The 26624-nt window shown below is 48.3% G+C and overlaps 1 protein-coding gene and 1 long non-coding RNA gene across 2 annotated transcripts in view; one reads left to right on the top strand and one right to left on the bottom strand.

Annotated features, from left to right (window-relative positions):
* Nucleotides 1–835: 835 nt before the first annotated feature.
* On the bottom strand, nt 836–3408 carry LOC133207565 (uncharacterized). The gene is made up of 2 exons (XR_009724077.1): nt 2329–3408; nt 836–2067 (listed from the first exon to the last, which is right to left on the bottom strand). It is a non-coding gene; the product is annotated as an uncharacterized LOC133207565 (long non-coding RNA).
* Nucleotides 3409–6176: 2768 nt separating this feature from the next.
* SETD1B (SET domain containing 1B, histone lysine methyltransferase) overlaps nt 6177–26624 on the top strand; it is a 48266-nt gene continuing 27818 nt past the window's right edge. Inside the window, exons 1-6 of the mRNA XM_061344599.1 lie at nt 6177–6551; nt 6848–7002; nt 7420–7518; nt 7990–8260; nt 11372–11484; nt 14184–15362. Of these exons, the coding sequence (XP_061200583.1) occupies nt 6479–6551; nt 6848–7002; nt 7420–7518; nt 7990–8260; nt 11372–11484; nt 14184–15362 (1890 nt within the window). The 5' untranslated portion in view covers nt 6177–6478. The remainder of the gene's footprint in view (nt 6552–6847; nt 7003–7419; nt 7519–7989; nt 8261–11371; nt 11485–14183; nt 15363–26624) is intronic.

Below are 26624 nucleotides of genomic sequence, written 5' to 3'. Positions count from 1 at the left end.
TCCTGCCCTTTCTGCCCAGCTCAGAGCAGTAAAGAACTGGAGTGTTCAAAGGGAACAGCGATAGGAAGGATTATAGGATTAGGGAAGAAGGACCCGAGGGGGAGCTCTGCAAGTCTGCAAGGGGAGTGTTAAATGCTCAGTTGATCCGCCTGTACACAGCTACAACAGGGACAGAAATCTGGCAAGGGAGCATTCCTCCATCAAGCAGACTGAGATACAGCAACATCCAGAAACCGAAAGCAGAAACCAGACACGTTTAAAAAGGTATTTTGATTTCCAGTCTGTCAGGCAGCTTTTGATGGAAACAATTTACTCGTATTTGACTCTCTCGAAGCCCATTTTAAAATGGAAGCCTCATGGTTTCCTAAGGCACTGGTATGCTGTAGTTAAATCCCTTCAACTGAGAAAAAGCAACAAACTCACAAAGATCTAATGACCTGCATAATGCAGGAAGTCAGACCAGATGAACCTGGGTCTCTTTTGTCCTTTATAATCTAGAAATCTAGTTTCCTTGCACAAGCAGTGGATTGTGACACGAAAACCTTTGCTATAAAGAGTTCTGTGTACAAGCCACTCTAAAAGGGCTGTAAACAGTCACAATCATTGTTTGGCAGAACAGCTGCATATTTCTGATTTCCCTTTGCCTCTCAATCTAATTTGTTCTCGTTGCAACACTCTGCCAAAGAAATTAAATCACTTCTTATTGATAACAATGAAATAATTACCATAAAGAGTTTTCCACTCAACAATGCAGGGGAGGGCGAGAACAAACCCCTTTGCTTCAGGAATGTGCACAGAGCCACCGCAAGCTGTTCAGAGAGGAAAAAACCCTCGCTTCTTCCCCTTTCTCCTGAAAGATCTCTTTCTTTCTCTGAAGAGTCTCACGCAGTAAACCAGGGTCAATCTAACCCAAGTATGAAAGTCTGGTTTGACCTTTCTGGGATCTAAACACGCTGTACCAGAACATTCAGCTTTTCAGATACAAGGTTCAGCCATGAAACCACCCACTCCGAGAGTGCAACCGGTCTTGACTGCCTCGGTGACTTTTAAACTACGCTGAATGTTACAGTCATTTAGAAACTGAAAAACGGAAAGAAATTGTCGTCTCAGACTCACAAACCCCACTTCCAGACGTGCCGAGGACCCACACAACTCACTGGGTCCGCACGGCGCGCTCGCTGCACGACGCCTGCTGCCCCAGCCATTGCTGGCCCTGGTCTGCACGTACGCGGGCGTCAGGACCTCTCCCAGCCGGAGCAGTTCATGGATTCTACCATCGGGAACGGCCGTCCTGAGCAATGATTAACTGCAGACAAAGATCATAGTCCTGGAAAATGCGCAGAGAAGTGCAAGTACAGACAAAGCTATTTGAGCTCCCACAGTATTATGGGCTGGCTGAATCGGTTCAAAGCCTGCGTAAGGCAAAGCTAGTTTGCTTTAGGGTTAACCAAACCAACATTAAGGTTTAAAAGCAGCTTATTACTAATATCCAAATATCTATTTAAACATCAGTTTTAAATCCCAGGCAAGTTAATAGCAGATGACGCCGTTTAAATCTGCTTTTTAATGACTTCACGTGCTGACTTAACTCACTGCGATGCAAGCTGCAGAAACCAGGTTTTGCTCCAGTTCAAAACCCCCCTGCAAAACCAGGAACAGATCTCCACGCTGTACTTTGATCCACACGTCGCCTGTTTCGGCCATTTCCAGGAAGCTAAACTGCTTTTCACCTCTATTGAGAAACAGCAGAGGAGCCTTTTAATGGTGTTTAGCTAAGAGAAACGTCACCACTTCATCCCAGTTTACCAGCAGATTACTGTTTGGAGCCATTGTAAACCAGGCAGGCGGTTGCAGCCGTGGCAGGAGCGAGGGCCAGGCGTTCCCAGCCGGTCTGGCCGGTCACCGCACGCCTCGCAGGGACGGAGCAAAGGGTCCGCCATGGCTCCCAGCACCGCAGCGTTTTAAAGCCAACCTGACAGTGCGGAAACACATAGATATATCTGTTTTCCCTTCCATGGAAACGTGTTCTGTTTGTGCGGACGGTTTGTCGCTTGTTCTCGACACAGCCTGACCCGGTGAGGAGCGAAAAGGGAGGGTGGGGGGGGAAACAAGAGATGGAGAGATGAACATAAGCCCTCGCGTCGTTGCGAAACGGTGCCTGCTTCGCGGCAGCACCCTGCTCCCTCGCAGGAGAACAGCACATACCGCAACACGGGGTTCACAGAGCCACGGAGCAGCTGGTCCTGAGCCGCAGGAACAGGCGGGCAGGGTGCACCCTGCCCCGCACATGCCGCTCCCGCAGGCAGCCTCTGCCAAGCAGCCACTTACCTTCTCCCTCCCACAGGGTCCTCAGGACGGTCCTGCTCTATAGCCTGACCGGGGAGGCCACCTCTCTCTAAGTGTTTGCTTTTCCTCCCTGTCCTGCCCTCTGCAGTGGTTGCTCAAGCCAGGCTTTTCCTAGCTCATCTAATTTGGGTTTGCAGTGGAGCACGAGGTGCAGCTCTTCACATAGAGCATAGCCAGGCTTGTGAAGCTCCGAAATGACCCCCACGCCTCCACCCAAAGCGAGCTGCAGGAAAATCTGCTCCAAAAAAAAAAAAAAAAAAAAAGGAAAAAAACCCAAAGCAAAAAGGAGAAGGAAAAAAAAAAAGATAGGAAAAAAGGCACATTGACACCTCGGCGGCCATGGCGGCTCGCACTGCAGCCGGCTCCGCGCCAGCCCAGACCGGCTGCGGGCCCGGGGAGAGCTCGGCGCTGCAGGCCGGGCCACCCCACCCCATCCCACCCCGGCTGCGGGCGGGCGGGTGGAGGCAGGGCAGCGGCTGCCCCGGCGGAGCGATGGCGAAGGGGGGGGAAAGCCCAGGAGGGGCAAGGAGATGGAAACCAACAAAGAGGCATGTGACGAGCGGCGGGGAGCAGGGCGCAGCGCAGCCCGCTCCGGGCGGGGAGGATGGCGACGCCGCCCTGCTCCTCCCGCGGCCAGCGCTGCTGCCTCATTTGCCTGGAGCCCCCCCCGCCATCCACCCGCAGCTGCCTGGGCTTTATTTGGAGGGGGAGCTGTTTGTTCCTGCTATTCTTCTTCCCCCCCCCTTCTGCATTAGGCTACTTTAATCTCTTGGTATTCACACAAGCGAGCGGGAGGCTGCGGCTGGGGGAAGGGAGGAAGGCGAGGGGCGGGCGGCATTATTTATAGGCACCCAGGGCTTCGCCTCCATTATGTGAGCCGCCTTTGTCCTTCTCGCTCAGCTCACACCCCCCCCCCCCCCCGCCGGGCTGGAGCGCCGCCAGCCCCGCCGCCTCTCGCTGCTGCAGGGCGCTTCCCGGCGCGGCCATGTTGTGCGCGGCAGCCAAGGGGAGAAAAAGCAGCCAAGCGCCCCGCTCCCTCCTCGGCTTCGCCTTCCACATCCCCTCACAAAGCGATAGGGGAAGGGGGAGGGAAAGGGGAGAAAAAAAGGGGGGGAAAAAAAGGCCATTTCCCTGCAGTGATCGGCACGCGAAGCGCCGCCAGGCAGTGGGGGAGAAGCCGCCTCGCCGCCGCCCCAGCGCTGAGGAGAACGCGGCGCTGAAGGAGAAGCCATGATGGCGGCTACTCTCACCCAACATGGAGCGCAACCGGGAGCGCCCTGCCCGCCGCCAGCCGCCCCTCCCGGCGCCCGGGACACGGTGCTTCCGCAGGCTTTCACATAATAAACCCACCAGACTTCGGCGGGGAGGCCATTGCATGGGCTGGGTGGCTGCACTAAAGCACAACTGCTGTGAATTATCAACTGCGTCACGGCTCTCCAACTGTAAAACTCAGGCTGCAAAAGGTCCCTCACTTGGAAGGAAACTCCCTCATTTCGGATTTACTTCCAGACCTCCTTCTTTTCCCCCCTCTCTCCAAGTCACTGCCTCTCGGTATGAAGGATTTTCACCGTGCTTTCTAGTGAGACAGCCGCCATTAAGACTCACCGTCTTGAAAAAACACCCCCCCACACCCATTTTGTTGCCTTTTTTCTTGGTCGAGCTTCTGTAATTAGACGGATAAAACACGTTAAGGGATCCCTACCACCACCACCGCCGTTCCGCCGGCTCCAAAACCCGCTCCAGTAACCTCTCCCTGTTCGCAGGCAGACTTTGACTGGGGTTTTTGTGTGTTCAGTTGGAACAGCCACATTGAACGCCTGCAATGGATTCACCAGAACAAACACCCCAGGGCTGCGGACGACCAGAAAAGAGAAATCCCTCCCTGAAAATAGCCCTTTCAGAGACGCTCTTAGATGTATCTGAGGAGAAAGGAGATCGCCAGCGCTCAGACAGACGACCATTAGGATCGTTCCGCCCAGGACAATAACGTTAGCTGCACAGGCCTGGGCTCTGTGTTCCTCTGCAAGGGCAAAAGGGTTTACTTACCCGCGCACCATAGTTGAAAGCAGCTCTGAAGGTGAAGTTGTTATGCTTTTTTAAAATAACCGCTATAAATATATATGATCTGTAGCACCACTTGTCCCGTACGTTTGCAAGTCAAAGCGGATCCTGTGTTCGGATAGTTACGGATCTGTGTGTGGCAGTGGGCTAGCATCAGAAAAAGGAGAAAAAGGCAATAGAAAAGAGTTGTCCAGCTCTGTTGACTGACCATACGCAGCGAGGACTCTTTACTCGAGGCTTAAATCTACCTTCCTGTGGCAGATTGACTCTGTACATAAAAAGGACGTTCAGTGTTTTTCCACAGAGCACGCAGACACTAAAAATATTCCCCTTCGTAGGTTTCAGCTGCACATGTTAAGTGTGAAAACACCTGGTTCACGTTTGCTGGCTGTAAATGGCTTTTTAAGCAGCTCTTAGCTAGGTATTTCGCTTAAAGTAGTTCAAAAAAGCATAAATTGGTTTTAGATGAACAAACGGAGAACATCAGACATGCAAATGAAGGCTTAGCAAGAAGGACCACTTCGGTAACATTAACATGAAAACTACACTTAGCAAGGACAGAATGGATTGGGTACTTACAACGTAAGAGGAAACAAAGAAAAAAAAGCTTATCATAGCGAAATCGCCAATTTGTTTGCCAGAATTCACTAGTCTTATGCCAGAACTTAAAATATTCTAAGCACCAAAGGAGTTAATAAAAATGGCCAGGAATCGAGTGTTTAACATAGGAAATACTCTCTACAATTTATTGCTCAGGCATTAGAGCTGTATAAAGCTTAACCCCCCACCCCAACCCAACAACAGAGAAAAACAAGAATGTATTTACTCTCATTTTGGCATTCGCAATTGCTAACTGCTGACATAGGGTGTGCCGTGACCTAGTTACACAAGACAAAGATGGATCCCGAACTGTAAGGGAAAGAGGAGAGAAAAAAAATCCGCATTTGTTTTTTTAGAGCTTTTTTTGGTTTTTGATTTGTGGTGTTTAAATCCTTCTTCAGTGAGTCCTCTAGCATGGTGCCAGACATGACCACCACCCCGAGCGCTCCCCGCGAGTGGCCGGTGTGCATTCATTCACATGGCGGATCCCCCGTTTAGGAACAAAGGAAAAGCCCAGTTGGCCATTTCGCTCCACTGCAGAAAAATGGCTGCCGGGTCTCGCGGCCTCTCCTCAGCCGTCTGCTGAAGGATGGCGTTAACACCGCCGTCTAATAACTCAAGCCCCATGGAAGCTGCGAGCCCATTGGCTGCGGCCGCCCCGCTGCCTTTACAACAACCAATTACCCGGCTCCCGGCCCGGGCTGCTCGCCGCGGACCCCGCAGGACCGAGTGTGCAGCCGCGCACCACGCACCGCCCGTGCTCCGCGCCCCGGTGAGCGGCGGGGGGACCCGCGCCGCCCGGCCTTTTAATACCGAAAACAAAATGGAAGCTCCCCGCTGATTGGCTGCCGCCGGGCACGGACCTTTAATAAGCAAAACTGCTCCCCCTTCTTTACCCCTGTGCCCAGCCGTAGTGCCGCCGAACGGCAGCGCTCCCCCTCTCCGCCGCCACCCCCCCGCTTCCTTCTCCCCGCCGCAGCGGGGCGGCGCGCTCCGCCCGGCCCGGGCTCGGTGAAGTCTTCCCCCTAAGAAAAAAAATAACTTGTCCCACCTATAGGTCCATCTTGTTTAGAAACAGTTTGCGCTAAGGTAAATGCAGTGGGCAGATTCCACTCGCCCCCCTGCACGCCGTTAACCCCGGGGCGGGAAGAGGGAAAAAATCAACCCATCCCGGCGGCGGCCCATGCGGCGGTGCGCAGCGGCGGCGGGGCGGCGGGGAACGGCCGCGGGCCGGGGGCTGCGCGGCGCGGCCGCCGTGAATGTGCAGGCGGCGGAGGGCGGTTAGGCGTTCGCGGCGCTCGCAGCGGTGGATTGTGGGAGGCCGCCGCCGCCAGCAGCGAGCACACACAATATGTGGTGGCTCGCGAAAACGGGAGGCAGGAGCCTGGCGGCCAGCCCGCGCCGGTAACCGGCCCCATGTGAGACGGGAGCTCGCCTTTCGCCGCCCGGAGACGATCGGCCGCCGAGCGCGATGTCTTTCCGAGAGATCAAGGCGGGGGAAAAAGCCAAGCACCCTGAAGATCATGGCAAAAAGCAGAGTTCAAGTGAGATTGGGTCTTTTTTTTTCCTCCCCCTCTCCTCCTCCTCTCTCCTCCTCCCTCTCTGCCTCTTGTCTGGCTGGGGTGGAGGGGGGACCCGGCTGGCAATTCCCCCATTTTAGGGCTCGCTTCGCGGTGGATTTCCTCCCTGCCTGGGTGTGTAGAGCGGGCGGCTCGTTTAAAAAAAAAACCCGACAACGAAGAGGTCTTTGTTGAATATTTTTTTTTTAACTTTATGTTTTTCCGCATGTTTTTTCTCTCCTCTTCCCCCTTCTTCACCCCCCCCACCCCCCCGCGGCCAGGTTGGATCAACGGAATGGAGAACAGCACGCAAGCCAGCACTTCTGTCGAGAAAAGAAATCACCATTGGAGAAGTTACAAGTTGATTATTGACCCGGCTCTGAAAAAAGGACAGCACAAACTCTACCGTTACGATGGGCAACATTTCAGCATGCCTGTGAGTGGGGGGGTCTTGGGTTTCCCCCATTGTGTTGTGCTCCCCCTCACCCTTCCTTTTCCTCTGTCTTACTGGTGTTTTGGGGGGCTAGGGGCTCTCTCCGGGTCGTGGTAACCCCCGCTGTAGCTCTTGTGTATGGGAGGGGGGTTTTGGGGGGACAGGCGCAGCCACCGAAGTTACCGCCACCTGACACTGTGTATTCAACTGTCAGGAGCCCAAACCTGCGGCTTTATTGCCGTGTTTCCAATCTGTGTGCATTTCCCAGCAGTATTGCAATTTGACACGTGCGTGTATGTGTGAGTGTGCTTTCCCCTTCCCCCGAGACAGCCCGGGCTTCCTTGGGGTTTATTTTCTTCCTTGTATCTTCAGTTTCAAACCTTGCTATTGCTGGTTTTGTGCTTTCTCTCCTCCTCCTAGAACTCGGGAATCGCTCCTGTGGATTGTGTCAGGGATCCCAGAATAGGGAGAATATGGACCAAAACTAAGGAGCTGGAGCTGTCTGTCCCCAAATTCAAGGTACAGCCCTGCCTTTTGGGTTTAACTCTGTATTCCTGTTTTATCTGGGAGTGAAGCCTCGGTTCCAAGTAGTTTAATGGACCATTTAAATGACAGTCATGCTCTTATTAGCATTGTTATTTGGCAAACTGTTAAACAATAATCCTTTTTTTATAAAGATAAGGAGGGATCAATGCAGCTGTCTGATGAGATCACTTCAAGGTGTTGGAGCTGTGTCTTGGGGGGCTCCTCGGGCAGGGGGCAAAGGAGGAGGGCTCTCTGCTGACAGCACTGCTCAAAACACACATTTGTAGCCCCAAAAGGCATCGGTTTCAATGAATGGCTGCAGCACCAGAGGCTCTGCTCAGCTCCGGGTTCATCTCAGACCTTTGGAGGCAGTTTTCTTTCCCTAAAGTTTGCAGGATACTTTAACCCTCCCCTTCCCCCGTGCCCATTGATGGTATCAGCCCCCTACCTTGTGCCTGTTTCCAGATTGATGAGTTCTACGTGGGGCCAGTGCCCCCCAAGCAGGTCACCTTTGCCAAGCTGAACGACAACATCCGTGAAAACTTCCTGACTGACATGTGCAAGAAATACGGTGAAGTGGAGGAGGTGGAGATTCTCTACAACCCCAAAAACAAGAAGCACTTGGGCATTGCCAAAGTGATCTTTGCCACTGTCAAAGGAGCCCGGGAGGCTGTCCAGCACCTTCACAACACCTCTGTCATGGGCAACATCATCCACGTGGAGCTGGATACAAAAGGTAAGGGGCCACATTTCAGCCTCATGTGTTTGTGGTTTGGGGTGATGCTGCCCGTCCCCCTCCTGAAACGAGAGGTGATGAGGGTCTTGTGGTTACCAGTCCGAAGGGAGTGCTGCTGTCCCCCTGAGCGGGTCTGGTTCCTGGGGCCTTTGCAAGTCACGTGGAGCCAAATGTGTTGTCTGTTGCTAGGAGACAGCCCTGTAATTTGCAAAATGCTGCCATCCTGCCCATCCCCTGCCCGTCCCCTGCCTGTCCCTTGTCCTCGGAGGTCTCTCGTGTGCCCCATCTCCATGTCCCAGCCTTACCCTGCTCAGCCACCTCCCAGGGCTACCGGACCCCGTGGCACCTGCTTTTTGCAAACTTGGGATTTTTGGCCAAACCTTGGAGGTTCCTTGGACCTAAATGTCTGGATTCTCTTGGCAGCAGCGGGGCTGGGTGCTGTCCTCTGCGTGCCTGGCATTTCATCAATACTTAGCATTAAACAGGAGGCTGGCAGCAAAAGAGTGCACACGCAGCACTTGTCAGTGTGTGCGAGTGTGTAAGTGTGAGACTGTCTCTTAAAGTGATAGGAGCTCCCAATCCGGGAGGTAACCAGCCCTCAGCCCCAGGGAGCCCAATAAAGTTTCTGGAAGCACTGCATTTCACTGCTTTGGCTTTTTCTCTTTCCTCCAAGCTTGTCAGTGAAAGGCTTAGCTAAAATGTGCCTAAATTTTAGTAAATTTCTGTATATGAAGAGGTGTAAGTCAGTTACTGCTTATAATTCTTCACTCCAAACATGGCATTTCTAGTTCAGAACTGACTAGCTGCACTCTTCCTTGCAAAGAGGACACTGTTAACATCATTTTCTTAAAAATGCTGGTATTTTTGTTCTGATATTAAAAGGTTTCAGTGATGTAGTGCACAACCTACACAACACTTGGTGTGCCACATGTAGTAAGAGGGTATAGTAGGATGTTTATTGACATGACTGATCACCGTTAGAGAAAAACCATGGTAGCAGTGTAATATTGTGTACTTTGAAATTCTCGTGTCATTAGTTTTTATAGACTGGCTCCTTCCCCTGCTTGCTTTGAAGGTAAAAATTACCCTTAAGAACAAATTAACCATTTGTAGATTCAATAACAGAAGCTAAAGCAGGCTCATAAGTAGTGCACATCTTAATGAGAGGCATTTTAAACAAGCCGATTGTACAACATTCCTACTTCTCCCTTGATAAACCACTTTGCAAGCCTTGAGCAGGCAGCTGTTAAGGAAAGTTAGCTGCATGTCAGGCAAATGAGGGGCTTTTATGCTTCTGTTTCTTGGGAGAAAACACTGAAGTCTTAGTTTTGAATTGCATTTTTCCTTGCCAGCTCTATGCTTCTAATGTATTTTTTTTTTTTCCACTTGCGTCTCTTTCATTCTAAAAGACTGTCAGTGTGCTATAATCTGTCAGAATCAAGTAAAAATGTTATTCCTAAAATAGCATTAGCAGGTTAGGGCATTCTTAAAATAGATGGAGTTCTCAGCATATCTTTCTAGGATTCAGCTTTTCAGGAGAACGAAAGGTTGGTTAAAAACTTGATTTTCATAGTCTAGCAAATAGATACTTGGTGTCAGTGTGGTGGTTTATCTGTCTGGCCAGAAGACAGGACTGGGAATTTGGAAGTAGTAAATCCGGCCTCTTCATATGAGGCAGGCTAGTTTAAAGCAACTTCTCTGTCTCAGTTTATTCATCTGTAAAATGGACACACTTAATAATTATCTGTCCTTAGAGAAACAGGAATCATTTCACATTCATAAACCTCCTTAAAAATGATATTGTAGCTCTGTTGCATTATGTTGGAGATCCAGGAAGAAACTTTATATCTTTCTAAGAATCACTTTGTGTTTATCTAGAAACAGGTTTTAGAGGGAGCCTAACACATCCGTACCCCTGCCACTGTAGTTGTATGTTGGGGTTGTGTGTGTTAATATTTAAAGCACAGTATTTCAAGCATCTCTTCAAGATCTTGCAGTGAAGAGATTCATTTTGTCATGACTAAAGTTTGCAGTTGAACTAAAACAGTTTACATAGTTGAGCATGTGGCTCAAGGCTTTGTGAAATGAGATTTGATACCCAAATAACCTCATCTGCAGCATTTATTCCAGAGAAATGATAAATGAGCCTCTTCCAGTCTGGAGAATTGTGCTAAAGGGTGCTGTGCTTTGAAATTGTACAGAGTGATTCACAGGCAGTTTGAGGTTTGATCCTGCAGGAATTCCTCATGAAAGTAGTCCTGTTTAAGGGCAGATCTTGCCTGAATTAATTTTCCGGGCTCAGATGCTGGATCTTTCCATTTTTCTATGTATTCTTTAAGAGCAAAATTCCTACAGTTTCCAGGGTCTGATTCTGTTGCCTTTGAAGCTGATGACAGATTTCTTGCAGAACTGCAAAATCAGTAGGATTGGGGTTTTGTGGGAATAAAAGAAATCCAATATTAAGAAACTGGGTCTTTGTAGAATTTCGGAATGAAAAGGCTAATGCTCAGTAACAGTATGTGGGACAGTTTGCTTCTCTGGCTCTTACCGTTTGAATTATGCTGCCGAGCACACCTTAAACTAGGGGAAAAAGAAGAAAGGATTAGTTGGTGTCTTTCTGGGAGAGCAGCATTAACGGTTTTGTCCTTGGCATTCCCAAGCATTGTGTTTGCATTAGTAACAGCCAGTTTCTACTAGCAAGGTGTGTTGGGAGAGCTTTCTGAAGTGGCTCTGGGTGTTGGCAGAGCCTTGTCCCTTGAGTGAGAGTTTCACTTCTCAAATCTGCAAGCTATTTGCTTGGCACTTTGGAGAAGAGGGAAACTGCTGCTCTCCAGAAAGCATGGTAAAGAGCAGAGCTGCCAAGCGGGCTGAGAAGAGGAAAAGGGATTTAGAAACCTCCTTGCCTTGGCTGGGAAAGGGAGTGTCTGACTTCACTTGCCCAGCAGATCGTTTAAAACTGATCCCTGCAAGCCTCAGAGGTGATACCTGCTCCTCTGTTGCATGGATGCAGTGGGCTGGGAGTGGTAGCAGGGTCTTAGGGGTGTCAAGAATCTTTTTGCTTGGGCTGTGTTATTTCTGATTATAATCAACTCTTCATTGTGGCCTGCACAGGTGAAACCCGCATGAGGTTCTATGAACTGCTCGTTAATGGTCTTTACACTCCTCAGACCCTCCCTGTGGGCACCGAACAGGACGTGTCGCCAACTGTGAATGAGACTCTCCAGGTATGTCTGCTAGTTTGGATTTCAGAATAACTTTCTAGAAAATTCCAACCTTGCATTGTTAATGTGAGCATTTTGACACTTTTAATTTAGCTTCTCTTTGTTTTTTTTTTTTTTTTTGTCTTGCCATAGTTTCAGTGGATGTTACTAATTAACTTTAAATATAACTTGCTTCTAATTGCCATAGCAAATGTAACTCTGTGAATGCAGTGCATGTGGCTAATCTGTATGCTGGTGTCTGCATAGCATGGTAAGTGCTTTTTGTCTTTGAGTGAAAAATGCTTATAGAGCTGACAGTATGTGCCCTATTAACATTAGAAATTCCTGCAGTTATGACTGGATCGGGTCTGTCCCTGAGATGAGGTTATTCCCTTGAAGTCAGGGGGAATGATTTACAGTGGTACATTTGGCCAAGTATCTGCAGTGTGTAATCCTTAGCCCGTACATTCTTCAGCCTTGCTTAAAGGCTGAATGATAGAATGTGTCTGCTCTTGAATAGTGGCATCAATTTTCCAGACTCTTAATTAGTCACTGGAATCAGTTGCTAATAAAAGCAGTGGATGGAATTCCTGAGGGCTTCCAGGGGTCCCTTGGTATCTAGGGTATGATTCTCTAAATGGCATTTACAGTTACCTGCTCCCTTGCAAAATCCATCGGGATGAGAGGGCGAAGGGGAAGTGAAGCCTGTTTGTGTGGAGTTGTTAGCGTTCTTGGCTTGTCTGAGTGTACGTTGGCTCCTGATTGTGGCTTAGGAATTCACTTTAAGGCATCAAATTTGAAAGAGATTTGGCAGAGATTTCCCCTTTTTTCTCCCTTCTTTCTAATTCTCTGCATTCTTAGGAGTTTTTAAAATGCCAGAATTTCATTAATTCCCTGATCAGATGTTTTCAGGACAGGGAAGAGCTGCACATTGAATGTGAAAATCCCATTGATCTGAAAAACAATAAAATTCTCTTCTCCCACCAACTACTCCACCAGCAGCAAGGCAAAACACCAGTATCCTTTTAAGAGAATCATAAAGAGGCTGATCCCTCCTTACCTCCTAGCAAGGTGTTTTTAAAGGCAGGAGCCAGTCAAGTAATGATTTTCCTGGGCGCCCTGCTATGAACAGGGCCTGGCTTTTCATTTCTGCTGGTTGCACGTCTCAAATGAAAATGCACAGCGTTGCTTACTCCTTTTTTTCAGGGTTAACAGCAAAAATTGATGGTATCCCCCAAAGCAGCCCCTGCTGTAATTGTCTTTAAGATTGTTTCTCTAGATCTTGTGTTCATGTATTATATCATTATCCTGAATTGATTTTTTTTCCAATTACCATCAAAATTTATTGCTTTGCGGGGAACTTTTAACTGTTTGCAGCATGTTCTTGTCACTAGAATCTGCCAACGAACTTGTTTGCTATTGTAGTTTAGTAAAATACTCCTGACATCTGCTTTCTCCCTCATACAGAGCAACAAAGACCTGACAGTTCTATGAGCCACAATCCCTGCCTGCAGACTATATCCAAACCCCACTGAAAAACAATCCCCATCATATCTACACCAAAGGTGCAGAGATGTGGATTCTGTCAGGAAGCACGTGGCTGGTTCTTGACCCTTTCTGTGGGTTTTAGAACAGTTGAGGAAGAAACTAAGAAACTTCCCTGATGTCCATGTGGTCTTGGTCTCGAGGGGGTCACACCAAGAGCAAGTCCAGACTATTGAGTGGGTGAGATGTGGTGAGTGAAGCAGGCAGGGGAGAGAGCTCAGCTTTGGAGGTATTACAAGCAGATAGTTTTAAGGGTGTCTCCACCCAGCTGTGCTCTGGGAGAGGAGCAGCCAGCATGTAGTCTCACCAGTTCACTGTCCTTTTGGGGATTTGGAGCTCAGTCCTGCTTTTTGCTACCAGGTGGATTCTCACTGAGCTCTTGTTTTGCATTGTAGAACATTGTGGTGCTGATCATTAGAATGGCACCGTTATGACTCAGCAGAGTCTTGAGTTGGAGCTAGGCTCCTCTTAGAAACCCCCTGAATGTGCCTACAAAGTGAGTTGCAGAGCAGTAACTTGGCTGTTCTGTAGCCTTGTAGGGTTTCAATTTCAAATGCCATGGTCAGTAGGGCTCTACTTCAGCATTTGTCTTTGGGAAGGGGTTTAAAAAGGTAATTTCTGGCTGTAGAGAACTTTCTGTGCCTTTTATACCTGTAACCTTCTCCCTTCTTCTTAGAGATGAATGTTCGGTAGAGAGGTCTGTGGCTCAGCTCCCTCAGCTGGACCAGCACAAAGCCCTGCAGCATAGATTTGGTTGCAGTTTGCTGGTTTGTAGGGTTTGATTTGTTCACATTAAAAAAGATAAATTGATAATTTCATAGCTCAGAATTTTCTGACTTTCCTATTTGCAATTTAGACAAGCCTTACAGAACTGAAAATGAAACGTTTAGCTGAAAGCATTGTGCAAGTCTCCTGTTCACCTGATGCTCTTGGCTATAGCTCATAAGGAATACTGTTGTATCTGCTTTCTTCTTCCTCCTCTTACAGACAAGTTCTTCTTTGCTTGCCTTTCGAATCCAGTAATGGATAATATTGATGGATGGTGTAACCTATTTTGTTTTGCCATGGAAATTAGTGCGGACTCCTGTGTGCTCAACCCCTTTGAAAACCAAATGGATTAGACAAATACCTTTTAAAAAGCGTGTGTTTAGGTGCTTTTCTCTCTTCTGCTTTTGTAGTTGACGGATTCCCTGAAGCGCCTGAAAGACAGTAACCTGTCCTCTGCGGGATCCTCTGTCACCCCCAACAGCAGCACCCCGTTTTCCCATGACACAGCCTATTCCAGCTGTCGGCAAGACACCCCAAACTCCTACAGCCAGTTTACCCCTCAGTCCCAAGGAACACCTCACACCCCACGGTTAGGGACGCCGTTTTCCCAGGACTCCACCTATTCTAGTCGTCAGACAACGCCTGTCTACCACTTTGGGCAAGACAGTGGGTACAAACCCAGGAGACATGAAACTAAATTTACAGATGCCTACAACCGTCGGCCGGGACATCACTATGTCCATAACTCGGTGGGTGTTTTCCGAGGGACGGAGCATCAGTTTAGTACTTACAAGTCCCATCAGCCAGAGCCAGTTCAGTTCTCTCACACTCCTCCCCTGAGCCACTCTAGTTCTTCAAGCTACAAATCTGCCTTCTCTCCCTACCAAGCACCAGCTGTATTTCCCCAAGCTGATGAGCAGCCGTTTCCCCAAACTTCCAGGGAAGCAGAGTATCGAAGACCTGCGCCACCTCCGACTGAGATGGTTGTGGAAAGCAGCGCTGCCCCTAACATCGATTTTGTCCCAGTGAAGGAGAAACAGGAGGAGCCTCCTCCACCCTTGCCCGAATCGAACTCTGCTCCTGAACCGAGCGCAGCATCCTTCTCTCAGACCCCAGAGAGAAGCGAGACCCCTGGCACCCCCACCATGGAGTCTGAAATGCAGCATAACAGTTTAGACTCAAGGATTGAGATGCTCTTAAAAGAGCAAAGAACAAAGTTACCCTTTCTGAATGAGCATGACTCGGATAACGAGATCCGAATGGAAGGCAGCCCCATTTCCTCCTCTTCTTCCCAGCTCTCTCCCATCCCAATGTACGGTTCAAACTCCCAGCCCGGTTACAGAGGTCAGACACCTTCCTCGCGCCCTTCCAGCACAGGCCTGGAGGACATCAGCCCCACACCATTACCTGACTCTGATGACGACGAGCCTATCCCTGGGACAGCTTCGTTGAGTCAGAACTCCCGCGGGACATCGGAGGCCAGCATGACTCCCATTGATCAGCTGAGCAGGACCTCCAAACTTGAGACTTCAGAGGCTAAAGAAATGGTGCCTGGTGACCAGACTCCAACGTTGGAAAAAATGGACGAGGTAAGTGAGCTGAGCTGAGTTCTGAAGCTCCATCTGTATCCCTAGAGCTGGAGGGCTGGGAATTGCACTGTAGGTGTTGTTAGAGCGTAAGGTTTCTGGAGCCTTTGTCTGAAGGCAGCTGGAAATGAGTGACACCAAGTGATGGTCTTAATCAGCTTGCCAGTCTCCAGCTTCCCTTGTTCCTGATAGCAGCCTGCTGCAATTTATAGCTCCGGGAGAGTTCAAGGACTGCCCAAGCCACAGAACTTTGGCCAGTGCTTGTGTTGTGTGAATGTCCTGAGTGTCGACAGACGCTTAAGCCACTAGAGTTAATGGAGCACTTTCTGCCATTGCTTTGGTCCCTGAGCACGGGTGTGTAAGTGTGCACCCACTTGCTAAACGGGGCTTTCATGTTACAGCGAAGTATTGAATGTGTACTTCATTTGATAGCTCTCCAGCTATTTATGCTGTCTGGTTTGAATGGGAGACAGTTGCTGGGTTTTAATACTTAGCTCAGTTGAAAGGGGGAGGTAGCTGGCTTGTTGGGGGATGTGCTCCACGAAGTATTCCAATAATAGAGCAGAACTTGCTGCCTCTGCTGGGGCATTTGGGGCTGAAGGGACAGCTAGAGCTTTAACAGTGTGGAAAGCTGCCAGCAGAGAGAAATTACGTTGCACGGGGTGTCTGTTCAGGATGAAACAAATGTATCTCTGCAGTAGACCTGTCAGTGCTATTCTGCTGTGTCAAAGAACAGTCAAAATACAGATCTTTGCAGATGCCAGGCTGTTTCTTCTCAGTGTTTATAATAGTCATGCAGGGAAACAGAGCTGCTGTACCTCGTGTGCAGGAACTCTGCAGTAAGGGGACCTCAACCATCCGAGCGGACTGGTCTTACATAAATGACCCGAGTGGGGCAAATCAATTGAATTTACTCATACAAGTTTTGCTGGGTTTAAGCTGGCAGAATGGGTTTCCCTCCAGTGGTCTGCAGTGGTGAGGTTTTCACTGGAGAAGTGGCTGCATTTCAGGAGAGGAGGAGCTGCTCCTGTAGCTATGGGCTTTACAGAGTGCTTAGCTGAAGGGAAAGTGCTGCAGCAGAAACAGAGTGCAGGGCTTGGAGCTAAAGACAGCAAAACCCCAGTAACTGTAGTGCTTATTTAGTTGTTTCTACATGCCTTTCCAAGCCTGCTTGTCCTTGCAGTTGCCAGTTTAGCCTTTGAAACAATTCAGCTGCTTGAGGTCTCATTCATCATCGAGGCTGGCCCAGGATCTCCTCCTGGGAGGCAAGTCCCTGGCTGGTGGGACCTGATGATGTGTTAATTAGGAATGGAGTTTTGATTCCTTGAGCTCAGGCTGGCAGGCTTCAGAGGAATATCTTAGTTTGCCTAAAACAAGTGAGGAAGGCATCTCCCATCTCCTTGTCACTCTGGGTTTCTCTCTGCTGTCCTTTACTCTCATGCAAGCCAATACTAAGCATGTTTAGGATGGTGTGTCGGGTCAGGCACTTTCCATCAGCACTGGGGGACTGATTGGGCTGTTACATTTGTAGATTGCAGTGTGGGGCAGCAGCAAGATCACATTGAAGCCCATGTCCAGTTTTTGTCTCCCCTTAATGAGATGCTGGTGTCAAAAGCTCACATTAATGGTTCTGTGATACAAAATGATGCAAATGCCTCGATCCTCTGCAAAAGTCAGCAAGGTGATAGCAGGGTCTCCAGGCAGGTCACTGCTGTCTCCTCCCCACAGAAAAGCGTGATGTTTGTTGTTGGAACTCTTTATTCAACCTTCTCTTGGTTACAAGTCACACTGAACTATGCTGACATGTTTGAAAAGTTGGCTGTGCCTTTCATTGCTCCTTCTGATGCACAAAAAACCATCTCCATGTGTTTTGCTTCCTTCCTCCACCCTTCTCCCCCCCTCTCCCTGTTTTTTGCTTTAGAAAAAAAGCTTTTCTGGCTTCCTTCTCTTTTGCTGGACGAGCAGAGCTGAACAGTGACTTAACATAGGCTGAAATTTGAGCTGCAGCTTTCCAACTGAGTTAGAGAGGGGCATTGAGTCTGAGGGCTGGAAAGCTGAACCTCCGACTTCAGCCTATTGTGGTACCACTATTCAACTTTCAGTCCTTCAGAGAATCCTCCAGCAAAACAGAGGGAAGGCAGATCCGAATACTTCCAGTGACTGTGTAGCGTGGGGAGTGGAGCAGAGGTGATGTATTAGTGCAGGGAGGGCTCATACAGTATCAGACGGAAGCAATAAAGGGCAGAGAGATCGACCTTCTTATTTACTTCATGTTTGGCTGTTCAGGGCTTGGAGCAGCCCCAGGCCAGCTCTCTTTGGGCGGGTGCTCCAGCTGGGAAAACCTCAGGATTCTGAAGGATGCCAGCAAAGTTGTAGGGAGATTTTTCCATGGGACAGTAGGTGCTTTTCAAGGACTTACTTCAGTTTCCTATCAAAACAAGCATAATTTTTGTCAGTGATTGTTAATACGGTAACGTTTGTACTATAGGTGAAGTGCTGTCAAACCTTCAGTCACCTCACACTTGCCATAGGTAAAGGAGGTACAGCCAAGCCCCTGCAATTGCTCTGATTTATCATGCAAGACCCTGAGTTTGATTTCAAGATCCGGTCTGATACTCCTAAGCCAGAGTTTGGCAGGGATTTTGGGTGTGGGAGAGGAAGGGCTGTGCATCTCTGCCTGCAACACCTAACACCCATAATTGGAGCAGTGATTATGGTCTGCAGAGAAAGTCCTGCTAAGCTTAGCTGAGGGATGAGTGTCGAGAGGAGGAACAGATCGGGATGTGGGCAGTAGGATGTAAAAAGAGAAAAGGGATCCCTGACAAACAGCACAACCTGCCAGCAGGAGGGAAGCGCAGAGAGGGCTTTTTCAAAAAGACAATAGATAGCAAGGAAAGAAAGAAGCTGCATTATTATTGTTGAGGGTAACAGTGTGCAAACTTACCTGCCTGTGTTCCTCAGAGGTAACAAGGAAAGAACTTTCTTTTTCACAGGATCTTTGCTGTTTCAGCAGTGCGAAGGTTAAGTAAGTACAGTTTGACTTGCTGGCATCCCATTTGAGCCAGGTCTTGTTTTTGCTTGGTTTGTTACAGGAAGAGGCCCTGCCTGTGTGTGCTGGGAAGTGTGAAAGGATTGTAACAAGTCACGTTGTTGTATATTAATGATGCCTTTCATGTTTCAGCTTATGGATATATCAGTTTGTGTGCGTAGCAGGTGGTTTGGGGAGCAAATGAAGTCTCACAGTGCACAGCAGCCCTAGAGCCTCCAAAAGCCACTGCTGTCACCAGCCCAGTATCACCTCAGTGTCTCACTTGGCTGTTGTGAATGTTTTTAATGCCATGCTGGATGCTGAGGTGTCTCTTACAGGACAGCATCAGCATCCCCGTGACAAGCTGTGTGTGTGCAGCAGTTACCCATGGGGGAATTTCTAAGCTGTGCTTACACATAGATGAGGTGGGTCAGGCTCAGCCCCACAGTGGGCTCTGCCGAAGTCCCTGAGGTTATGTCTGGGCTGAATTTCAACTTTGCATTGAAGTATGTTAGGGTTCTTGTGTGGCCGTGGCCAGAAGTGGAAGAAACTCACGTGCAAGTGTCATTACATTGTCCCTCTGGAGCCTTAGCAGGATGTGATGACATTCTCTTCAAGACACTGCATCGTGTCTTGTGCCACTCCACACTTCTGCATCCCTGTCCAGACTGGGCTGTGTTTCAGTAGCTGGTAAATGATTCCCCTTTCCTCCAGAGCCAAGTTCAACCTTTAGCTGTCAGGAGAGAAAGCAGTGACCTGATGCTGTCCAGGCGGTAAGAGGAGCTGCAGGGGAGTTTCTCTGCCAGCAGTATCTGCAGTGGTCACCCCAGGAGTGGTTGATGCCCCTTGGAGCTGTGTTGCGCAGGAGCAAATCAGTCTCTGTCTACAGAAGGATGCTTTCCTCCTGTACCCTAGCTTGTGTGGGGTTGGAGGCAGTCCTGTGTTCTTGGTTGGTAGTGGGTGGAGCCTCCTAAAGATGAACCCAAATGCACTCTCGTAAGGGATGTTTCTAGGTTGGAGAGTGCAGAAGTGATTTACTCAAGGTAAATGCATGCCAAGATAGCTAAGGTAGAGTCTTAAGAGCCAGGAAATGTGATACCTTCGTTTCCACAGTAACTGTGCATGAGCCTTTATGCCCATAAGTAGCTGTTATGTATGTATAGTATACATGGGTACACCTGGGATCCAATTTACAGCTAGAGTGGGATCCATCGTGTCTGGAGGGAGATGGGGGGGCATACATGTGGGGAATGGCTGCTCTGGCTGTGTTTTTAAATGAAGGAGGGGAGAAAACCCTGAGAGTTGTGATTTATGCCCAGTCTCATAAACACTTTCTCACATTTTCCTGCCTCCTGAGCTCCTGTGAATGCCATCATGCCTGACAGAACCTGTTCCTAATGGAAACTCAAAAAATAGGTGTATGTTATGACCATGACTTTCCAGAAATGCAGCCAGCCAATGCCCAGGCAGCAAAGATTGGGATGACTGCTGTGGTTTGACATGTGAGTTCCACCAGCCACACTAAACCTGTGAAATGAAAATGAGAGCAAGCTGCTTAAACTGTGGCTTCAGTTCTGCTCTCCCTGACCCATGCACAGCAGCAGTGAGAAGCCACAGGGACTTGAGGGGATCTTGCAGAGTTTAAGTATTGAAGTTGGGAAAAAGGCAGCACACAGATCCCTCGAAGGGGATGCAAATGTGACATGACACTGGACCCTTCTAAGAGCTCATAGATTGGTTCAGCCTCTGTGACCAGAGGAAGGAGCATGCTGAGGCAGGGCTACATTCTCCCAGAGGTGCTCAGGGCTGAGAGTCAGTTCACATATAGCCTGGCCAAGATAAGGATGTGCTGGTTCCCGAAGCAGTGGAAATACACAGTATTTTACCTTTATTTCAGAGCTAACACTAGAAGACCACAGGCAGGGACTGCTTTCTTGAACATCTGATCCAGTTTCCACTAACAGCCTGCTGCCTCTACACAAATTTATATGAAGCAGAGAAGTCTCGTTCCCTAAGTTGTGTTTTCACTTTAGACTTGCTGTATTTGGCTCTAGTTTGATTCTTAGAGTGCTTGCAGAGGTGATGGTCAGCAGAGCAGAGGGCTTGGGCAGCCAAACGTGTTCAATAGAGGAAGTTGTGAGTGGAAACAAACCCAGAATTGTTTTTTAAAGTCACTTTCTCAGAGCAGAATTGCATGTTCGTGGTGATGCCCTGTATGTGTTTACTCATGGGAATGGAGGGGAAACTAAATGGAGAAATACTTGACTGTTTATGGTTTGGGTTTTTTGGATACCCAACAGCTTTTGTAGAATGAGAGAACATGTCTGTAGTTGATAACAGAGTTAGAAATGGTGAGATGCTCTGGAGTGTAACTGAAAAAGTAGAAAGCAGGCTGTGGTTGGGAGGCTGAGTGGTTCTTTCACTCTTTCATAGCAGGCCAAGACTTTGAGGCTTTCACATTTTGCATACCTAATACAAATGACATTGCCATTCCATTTTATAAATCACTGTTGCTGATTATACCCTTGCCACTGTCTCAGTTCATTCTCTGTTTTGCCACCAGTGACTTTCTGTACATTTTCTGTTCCTGGTGGAGGGGATATGTATCAGTGCATTGCTTGCTAATAGGTAGAGCACTGCTTATTTTGTGCTTATGTAATCTATAGATGCTCTGCTGCACTGGAAACTTGGCTCCAAATTACAGTGTTTAACCGTAGCATATAGCTTATGGCAGAATAATATTTGCAAGTCTGAGCTCTGCACCATTTGCAGTTAAAGAGCCCTGGGCATCTTCCCTTTGCTACTTCCAGAGTTCTTCCTATTCTTTTCAACACTCAGGTTTTAGCAGTGATGATATTGAATGTTCAGATGGCCTAAATACAGCCTGTGAAGCCTCACATTGAAGCGACACATTTCCCTCACAGTTTCTCCAACCCATTATCATTCTGGTTGCATTTCACATCTGATGGTTGTGAAAAGTGACCAAGGGGATACAGACAAGTTACTGGATGGCAGCGTGTGTTGCAACGTGCAGTGACACTGAGAAAGTGTGCCAGTGTGTTAGGTAATCAGTAGAAATATGAGAAAATAATTGCTGTTAACATATTGTGCTGGCAGGCACCAGCACAGCATTAGTTTCTGGGGCTGATTCTGAAGGAGATGGAGCAGCCACTGTGTTCTATATGTGTCTGTGTCTGACACAGAGCACTGAACAGACGAGTGCTTATTCAAATTTCTGCTGGCTGTTGCCTTTCCTGGAGTCCTCTAAATAGATACAGTTCATCAGTAGAGTGGGGTTTTTTCTCCATATGCACCATGACTTTGCCACACATCTTCTATTAATTGTAATTTTCAGTTTGTGTGCGTGTTTGTTCCAAGTGAAGATGGGTCAAAACTCAAACCGAAACCTGTGAGTTCGTTAACTCGGCACATCACGTACCTGCCCATGAGGCCTCCTTTGACCCAGTGTTAACTGCTGTCTCAGGATTCAGTATGAAAGTGCAGTGCTTGCTTTTGGAAATGCCCATTCATCAAGACAAAAGATTGCTCAGAATTTTTCAGCTCCTAGAAGCAAAGTATTAAGAAAATCGTAGAATCTCAGCCTGGTTTGGGTTGGAAGGGATCTTACAGCTCATCCAGTTCCAACACCTGCTATGGGCAGGAACACCTTCCGCTAGAGCAGCTTGCTCCAAGCCCCTGTGTCCAACCTGGCCTTGAACAGTGCCAGGGATGGGGCAGCCACAGCTTCTCTGGGCACCCTGTGCCAGCGCCTCAGCACCCTCACAGGGAAGAATTTCTTCCTGTTATCTAATATAAGTTTCCCCTCTGGCAGGTTAAAGCCATTCCCCCTTGATCTCTCCCTATAGGCCCTTGTCCAAAGCCCCTCTCCAGGTTTCTTGTAGCCCCTTTAGGCACTGGAGCTGCTCTAAGGTCTCCCCGGAGCCTTCTCTTCTCCAGGCTGAACGAACCCAGCTCTTTCAATGGCAAAAAACCCCAACAGTGTTTTATTTGCTTAGTGCTAAAATAAAGCCAGTGGTTGCTTTCCCAAGTTCCCAGCTGTGCAGACAGGCCCGATGAGGTCAAGATGTGTATAAACTAGCAAGAGAGCAAATTGGGGTTTCTCATTTCTCCCCAGGCTGGAATAGGTTCACTCCTTTGGGTGTTCCAGAAGTGTTGCTTCAGGAGCTGTTTGAGTAAAGGAAGTTGTTCGCGGCTTGGGCTTCGGCAGTCGCTCTTTGCATAGAGGGCACTGTGAGCACTGCGCAGGCACGGCGCGGCGCGGAAATGAAACTGCTGCTTCAACTCCAAGCTGGCAGCAGCTCCTATGGTTTGGAGGTTTGGTTTGCAAAAGCGTCAGGCAGCTATAGCAGAGCTTCCAATTTTCACTTGGGAATGGGATGTTTTGACTTTGGCACTTCTTAGGGGCATTGGGATTTGCTGGCTACCCTGAACCTGTGTGTTTTGTGGAGTATGTGTTGATGTGGAGTTGATAACTGTGTACTAAGCAGAATTTACTGCACAGCTTTGGCCAGCCCACGTGTGTTTTGCCCAGTCTCTCTCCGTACATATTGGGCAATGGATGTGGGAGATCATTAGGGAAAACAGCTCTGAGGATGGTGAGGAGGGGAGGAAGAGGAGGAGATGGTCTTACCAGGGTCCAGGCCTTGCCTGCTTCTTCAGGGTGGGCTGTCCTCAGACTCGCCACTGCCAGATACCCTGTATCAATGAGTGCAGTGGCACAGAGCCTTAGGAAGAAGAGGGCTAAGAATGGTACAGTTTGGGTGACATGGAGGAAGGCCTGGGTTTTGCTTTTCCTGGGATTGAAACTGCCCTTTGCTGGTCTGATTAAGGAATCAGTTGTCTTCTGCTTTGGTGGATGGTATGGAGTGAGACCTTCTTTCTTATATCCATTTTTTTCCCCCAAAGAGCTGTGTTTCACAATAAGCAGTGTAGTTTTGTGCTAGTGTCCAAGTGGTGTGTCCTCCTCCCACTGTGGAGGATTAACATGTGTTGCACGTGTCAGGGAGACATTCCCTCTGGAGCCTGGGGAGGGATTGATGAAGTTGGTGGCTTCTTTCCAGGTTTCGCTTCTCCCAGAGGAGCTTGTTATTTCTGATGCCTTGAGTGTCACAGGCAAAACAAAATAGATACATTTCAGGTGGAAGCAGGGGCTGGTTTAATGTTGGAGCACAGCTCTGGGAACAGTTTCCCAATCCAGTCCTTGTTGCTAAGGGGTCACCAAACGTGGCATTTTGGTCAGCAGATGTGGCAGAGTTTCCAGTGCAGATAATTGAGATACTGTCTTTGGAAAGGATGCAGGTTAATGTGAGCAACTGTTATCACAGTGCTCCGAGCCTTTTGCTATTGTCCAGGAAAAGAATTACTTGGAAAATATGGAAATCCTTAGGACTGCATAAAATTATTCAAATGACAGTAAAATATAAAGGGCAATCTACTATTTGAATACATGCCATGGAGATGTGTGTGAAAGGATGCCTTTTGACAAGGGAATCTCAATGAATTGATTTGCTTGTTAATGCAGTGTCAGGTGGGATGTAGCTCCCAAATTACACTAGAAAAGTGCTAGCAGCAGTTACTGAGGTGAATTCCAGGTCAGTGAGAAGCAGGAAGGCAGTGTGGGTTTGGTGGGGAAGGCAGCCTGGTCCTAGCAGAGCCCTAGAGGAGGATGGAGACCTCATGCTGGGGTTGCTTTGAAATCCCTGGAAGCTGGCTTCATGAAGGGATCACCAGCTGTGAGACACCAGAAGTAAGCTGCGACCCTTGCTGGGATGGATGCTCAGGCTTCAACTTGAGAAAATCTCATTGCATGACTTTATCTTGGCTTCTTGCTGGGACACATGGGCTACAAAAGGGCTGTGGCACAGGGCTGCAGAGAGGGGAAGTGCCTTTTGGCACGGCTGCTGTGGGTGCACAGTGCTTGGGGGGGACCCTGGTTAGCTTTTTCAGCCTAGCTGAGCTGGCTGTGTATTGCTGTGGGGTCATGGGGGGGGGGCGGACAGACAAGGGAGACATGCCTAACTGTGGAGGTGGGTTTGCACTGGTTTTTGGGATGAACCACTGTGTGGTTGTTGCACCTTCCACATGGTCTCTGCCTGCTCTGAAAGGGGGTGTGTGTATCTGCTTTCAGTGTCCAAACTAAAGCAAACCTGAGCTTTAGACAGCACCATGCCTTTGAAAAAAAATCAGAAGGGCAGCTCATAGCAGTTCCTGGAGTTCTGAGTTGGAATGGAGATGTGTGAGGCCCAGATGCTGGGGCTAAACGTAGAGAGTTGCAAGAAGGATGGATGTTGGACCCTTGTTATGACTCAGGTTTTGCTATACTTTTACTGTTTTAGCTGAACTCTGGTATTTAGAGTATTGCTCAGTGTAACTGTTCTAGTGAGGTACAAACATCATATCCAGTGAGATGCATTCTCTGTGGTATGTGGAATAAGAAGTACCATCCAGCTCTGGCGCTTCAAAAGGTGCTGAGAATAAGCTGTAAGTAAAAAACTAAGACTTGCAAACCAGCAAGCCAGCTGCTCCTGCACAGCTGCTAAAAACCAAAAGATGACCATTGCCTTCCAGCTTGTCACCTGCATGTGTGAGCCCATAGCCACATTGTGCTGTTCCTGTGACTTTCTCACAGCTGTTTCACATAGCTCTTTACATGAGTAACCTGTCTTTTCATGAGTTCAGTGTGTAACTTCAAACTAATGAGCCATTCTAATGGAAAAGGTGCTTTAAAAGTTAAAAGTATGAGCTGTGTGACTAAGTGATTCAGGTATGTCTGGTCAAGTATGGGCAGTAAGGATGCTGTACTTCTGTGTTCTTCTGCAGGGCTTTGCACTCAATCATTTTAGCAAAGCTTTTTAAAGCAAGTGTTAAGGGAGTAAAGTGTCACCAACATAGGAAGGCCTGAAAGAGTCTGAAGGCTGAGGTGGTTTGTGTGAGGAGTAGAGTGAAGCACCCAGCACTGGCTGTGGCTGGATGGCTCTGTCCATGTGCAGGCAGCCCTTCCACTTGAGTGGCCATCTGTGGGAGAGCTTGATTATAGCTTTGCTGCAGAAGAGAGCAGAGACTTTGGACTAACTCTTGGGTAAGCAGGGAAAAGGCATGTCTTTACCTTAGTTGTGTGTGGTGCGGGGGTTATTTCCTCTAGGTTTCCAAAAGACCTTGAGTGGGAGGGCAGATCAGTTAGTGCCATGCAAAAATCCCCATCAGCAGCAGGGTTGCTCCCCTGGGGTCCCTTTGCTGCTTATGACCAGCAGATTAGGACATGCTCTTGTTTCAGTAGTTGCTGGTGAACGTGTCTTCCACAAATATCTAATCCATTTGTAAATCCATCTGCACTTCTGGGTCTTTGCAGTATCCTGTGGCAATGAGGTGCACAGTTGAAGTTTGCTTTAGGTGAGAAGAGTTGCCATGTGTTTGTTTTAAACCTCCTGCTTGCTAATGAGGAGACAGGTGGAGAAATCAGCACATTTTACCTCTTGTCTCTGTTCTGAGTATTCTGTGCCTGCACAAATGGCAGTGGGAGTGGAGCCCAGCTGTGGGTATTTCCACTCTGGTAATTTAGAACAGTTGTGGTTATTTTGCATATCATGGGGATAGTTTAATAGCAGAAGTTTTGTGTCTTCTAAAAGGCTGTGAGAGATGTCATGTCCTGCACAGAGACTGTTTTTTGTTAAGGGTTCAGTCAGCAGTTGATGGGCACATGGGTTATGTTTCCGTCACCTGAGAGCAGAGGTATGGGGGAAAAGTTGCCTTCCCCTCACCGTGCAGGTTTTGGAGAGCATTAACTTGAAGGTATTACTGGCTGGATATTGCTTCAGGCTTTGTATTAGAATGAGGAAGACTTTTAATGTTTTAATGACTATGTTACATACTTCAGCAAATGTGGTTGATTCTCTCCTCTCTGACTGCACTTAGTTAAATCAGAGTACAGCAAGAGAAGGAAAATCTAAGCAGGAAATACAGCAGTGAAAAATTCAAATTGCCTCCAGAGAGATCTGTTAAGGGAAGTGTTACCAATGGCGAACTGTTTCTTGCTGGCCTCACCCTTACTTTTGAGGAAGAACATCTCTACTGAGCCTCTGTAGCTGCTTGAAATAGGTTCCTTGGAGTAAAGTGTCTCCTGTGGTCTAGTTGGGTTTTAATGCATCCTTTACTGGGAAGGACTTGCCAGCTTGTGTTGTAATTCTCAGAAAATGAGTGGAGCTTGCTAAGCTCATTAG

Source organism: Neopsephotus bourkii, unplaced genomic scaffold, assembly GCF_033783945.1.
Source record: "Neopsephotus bourkii isolate Nb327-2 ecotype Australia unplaced genomic scaffold, CSIRO-AGI_Nbou_v1 NB_230, whole genome shotgun sequence".
Lineage (NCBI taxonomy): Eukaryota > Metazoa > Chordata > Aves > Psittaciformes > Psittacidae > Neopsephotus > Neopsephotus bourkii.
The sequence above is the reverse complement of the archived record's forward strand: the minus strand, read 5'-3'. Positions and strand labels throughout refer to the sequence as shown.